The sequence below is a fragment of the Tupaia chinensis genome, unplaced genomic scaffold (assembly GCF_000334495.1).
Source record: "Tupaia chinensis unplaced genomic scaffold, TupChi_1.0 Scaffold143645_1, whole genome shotgun sequence".
Lineage (NCBI taxonomy): Eukaryota > Metazoa > Chordata > Mammalia > Scandentia > Tupaiidae > Tupaia > Tupaia belangeri.
Genome location: NW_006203493.1, coordinates 28,475 through 31,686, shown reverse-complemented (window position 1 = coordinate 31,686; position 3,212 = coordinate 28,475). Strand labels below are relative to the sequence as shown.

The window sequence follows — 3,212 nt, the reverse complement described above, 5'->3', positions numbered from 1 at the left end:
ACCCTCGGTGACACCGTCAGTGACCGGCTGTCCATTGCGCAGCCACGTCACATTGAGCACCGGAGGGAAAAACTTGTCCACGTGGCAGATGAGGGTGTTGGGCTGGCCCAGCTCCACGGACTTCTTTGGAAACACAGTCACCTCAGGAGGCTCTGGGAGAAGACAAGATCTGGTGAGTCCACGGTTCTGGGACAAATCACAGAAGCTCCACCTTTGGGGCCCCATCTACCTTGGGCTCAGACTCATACTGATCAACCTCTCCCTGCTCAACCTCCCTCTTGGGCAAGAAGGGATGATACAACCCCTCAGCTGTCGTGGAATAAGCCCGAGGGCTCTCAGGGGAAGAGGAGACTCTACAGTGGGCATCTGACTCTCCTACTCTGGGAGAGGGGAAGGGCCCTCTCATCCCTTCCCAGCTGGACAAGAGAAGAAGCAAAGATGGGCAGTACCATTGGAGGCCTGGGTGTGGTTGGAACACTGCATCAGGGTATTCAGGTTTCCTTTTGCTACAGCAAGGTTCTGCAGCCCGCCTTGAACCTCATAGGAATAGACGCGGCCAAACTCCTCCAGACTCCAGATTGTCTCCCTCTTGTCCTGGTCCACGTAGAACATCTCATCCCCATCAAACTGGAACATAAACTCCCCTGAGGGTCTGTGTGTTTGTGTAAATGTCAAATAAGTTGACACATGGTCCACTGTATAAAGTACAGAAAAACATGACAAAATATTACATACGAATATGTAAGCAGTAGAGAGAGAATGTCAAGAGAGAATGAAAGAGGAAGAAAGCACTACAAATACAGCTGAGACACCTATCAAGAGCCCTAAAACATATTCACACCTGAATAAAGGTATGTTCACTATAGTATTTATTATGACACAACATTAGAAATAACTCAAGTAACAGGGCAATAGGTACTTCTGTTTCTCCCTGGTCTTACCACCTCTTTACTTCTGCCCACCAACCCTTACCTTATGCAAAACTGGGGCCAGTATGCATCCTTTATGTTATCAATTCCAAATTTTCATAGCACTCATTTTTAAATGACAGTACCAGGCTCAGGCTTGCTGCTCCTTGAGGTCAGCAGCAGAGAACTGAGCATTCATCGTGATTTATAATTGCTGGCTGAGTCCTTGTGATTTTCCACACTAGACCTCCCAGTGCAATAGTCCCCTTGGTCACTCAGGACCTGACTCACAGGGTCAATAAAAACATGAAACATGGCTGTCTTAGAAGAAGGCTGCAACCCACCCACAGAGATCCTGGCAGTGTCCTAGACTCCTCAGAGGAGGAGGAACACAGGAACACTCTTGGCACTTTCTGTCCTCGATTCCAACACAGCCCATGCCATTGAGTCCCCCCGAAGCAGCCACACAAAGCAGAGGCTGGGGATCCAGGAGAGATGAGGGGTGTGGAGCCTCTTAGAATTAATTAGATATTCATAAGTCTGAGGAATGCAGAGTATGACCATCAGAATTGGGTCTGGACTTAAAGTTTTGCTCTGTACATTGGTATGTAACCTTTGAAAACATATTACTCTTTTGGAGCTTTGGTTTTTTATTTTTATTTTTAATCTCTGAAATAGAAGTAATAATATCTCCATTGAAGTTTCTTGTGAGATATAAATGTTTGTCTAGTAAATGGCTACTATTACTATTACTATTAATATTAGAAGGAGAGGAAACAAATAAGACTCACACACAGGAGTGAAGAGAGAAAGAAGAGGAAATAGACCAGTGAGTCCCCCAAACCACTAATCCCTAAAGCAATAATTCGTGGTAGCCTGTCCCCCACTTCTCACCCCCCCAGCTCGCTGGCTCCTCCTGGGCACTCACCCTGGATGGCCCCAGCTCCCTGAAGACTCAGCAAGTAAGCCAAGGAGAGGGCACTCAGCATGACAGCTTTGGTCTGGAACATTCTCTTCAGGGCATGTGTTCTGGGGTCTATAACCGACTGTGAGCACAGGAACAGCGATGAGGAACTGGGTAACAGTGAGGGCAGGCAAGAGCTCTGGAAATGTGGGCTTCTCTCACCTGAAAATGGCCAGAAAGAGGAGAGAGGAGGCAGCATGGCTAGGCTTAACCAGTCAGAGAAACAATAGAGCTGATGCTCCTTGTTGCTGGGTAAAGAGAATATTGGAAGGGGCTGGGGAAAGATGAGAGAATCTTCAGGGCCAAAGAAATTTCAGTTCATGGTTAATTTCCAGAGTTAGAGAAAATGAATTGAAGGATAAGTCATATATTTCTCTGAAGGTACTTTTAATATATTATGTTCTGTTATGTGATAGAATTAGTTTTTCTTCCTTCATTCCCCACACCCCAAACTTTCAGTGTTTTCGTCCACTATTTTTTCCTAAATAATTTTTCAATTATTTCATCAAATTAAAAAAAATTCTGATGATATTTAGGGATAAATGCCCCATCTAACAAAAAATTTGATTAACCCTTTTATCAGGCCCAATTGTATGAGATAATTTCTCTTCATTTAATTTAATTTTTTTCCATTTTTTCCACATTTTATTGACTCACAAAATACCTTAAACTAAAAATATGAACAAAGCTAGAATCCAGTTACAAGTACACCGTAACTATCTTCTGAAACATTTTTAAAAATTAATTAATTTACATTCATTCCCTGAACATCATTACAGCATACAAAATGTGATTTCCCATCCAGAATATACTGCACAGTGGCTTAATCATACATGTTATCATCAATAATTTTCCATTTCTAGTTTCCCCCTATTTCTGACCCTCTGCCATTTCCCACCCTCCTCCCACACTATCTCAGGTGTCTACAGTTGTTTCCATTCCTTTTTCCCCCACATTTCATTGATTCACAAAATTTCTTAAATAATCTAACTACTTTCAATAGCAAATTCAGCTAATATGTACATATCTGTGAATACATGTCTGACTTTAGGCATGAAACTCTGAGTAGAATGAATATACTATAAGGTAGCACCTAGCTGGTGCTATATAGCTTACTATGGTCATTAAATAGGTATTTTTAAATATATTTTTTAATTTCAAGAAAAGTAGTTTTAATTTTAATAAATCAAAGAAATGCTAAGGAACTTTGCTTAAAACAGGAAACAGGTTGGGATTCTGTCCAAATATTAGGTACATGAACCTATTGTCAGCTCAAGACTGGACAAAAGTCCTTAAAACCAGAAAACAAAGCCTAGAAGAAAATCAGCGATGTTTTAGTC

At 42.0% G+C, this 3,212-nt stretch overlaps 1 protein-coding gene across 1 annotated transcript in view; it reads right to left on the bottom strand.

Annotated features, from left to right (window-relative positions):
- Window positions 1-2,034, bottom strand: part of LOC102485720 (HLA class II histocompatibility antigen, DP alpha 1 chain) — a 28,852-nt gene extending 26,818 nt beyond the window's left edge. The window contains exons 1-3 of the mRNA XM_027766719.1: window positions 1,837-2,034; window positions 450-695; window positions 3-152 (exon numbers count right to left, since the gene is read on the bottom strand). Of these exons, the coding sequence (XP_027622520.1) occupies window positions 3-152; window positions 450-695; window positions 1,837-1,918 (478 nt within the window). The 5' untranslated portion in view covers window positions 1,919-2,034. The remainder of the gene's footprint in view (window positions 1-2; window positions 153-449; window positions 696-1,836) is intronic.
- Between the last annotated feature and the right edge of the window lie 1,178 nt (window positions 2,035-3,212).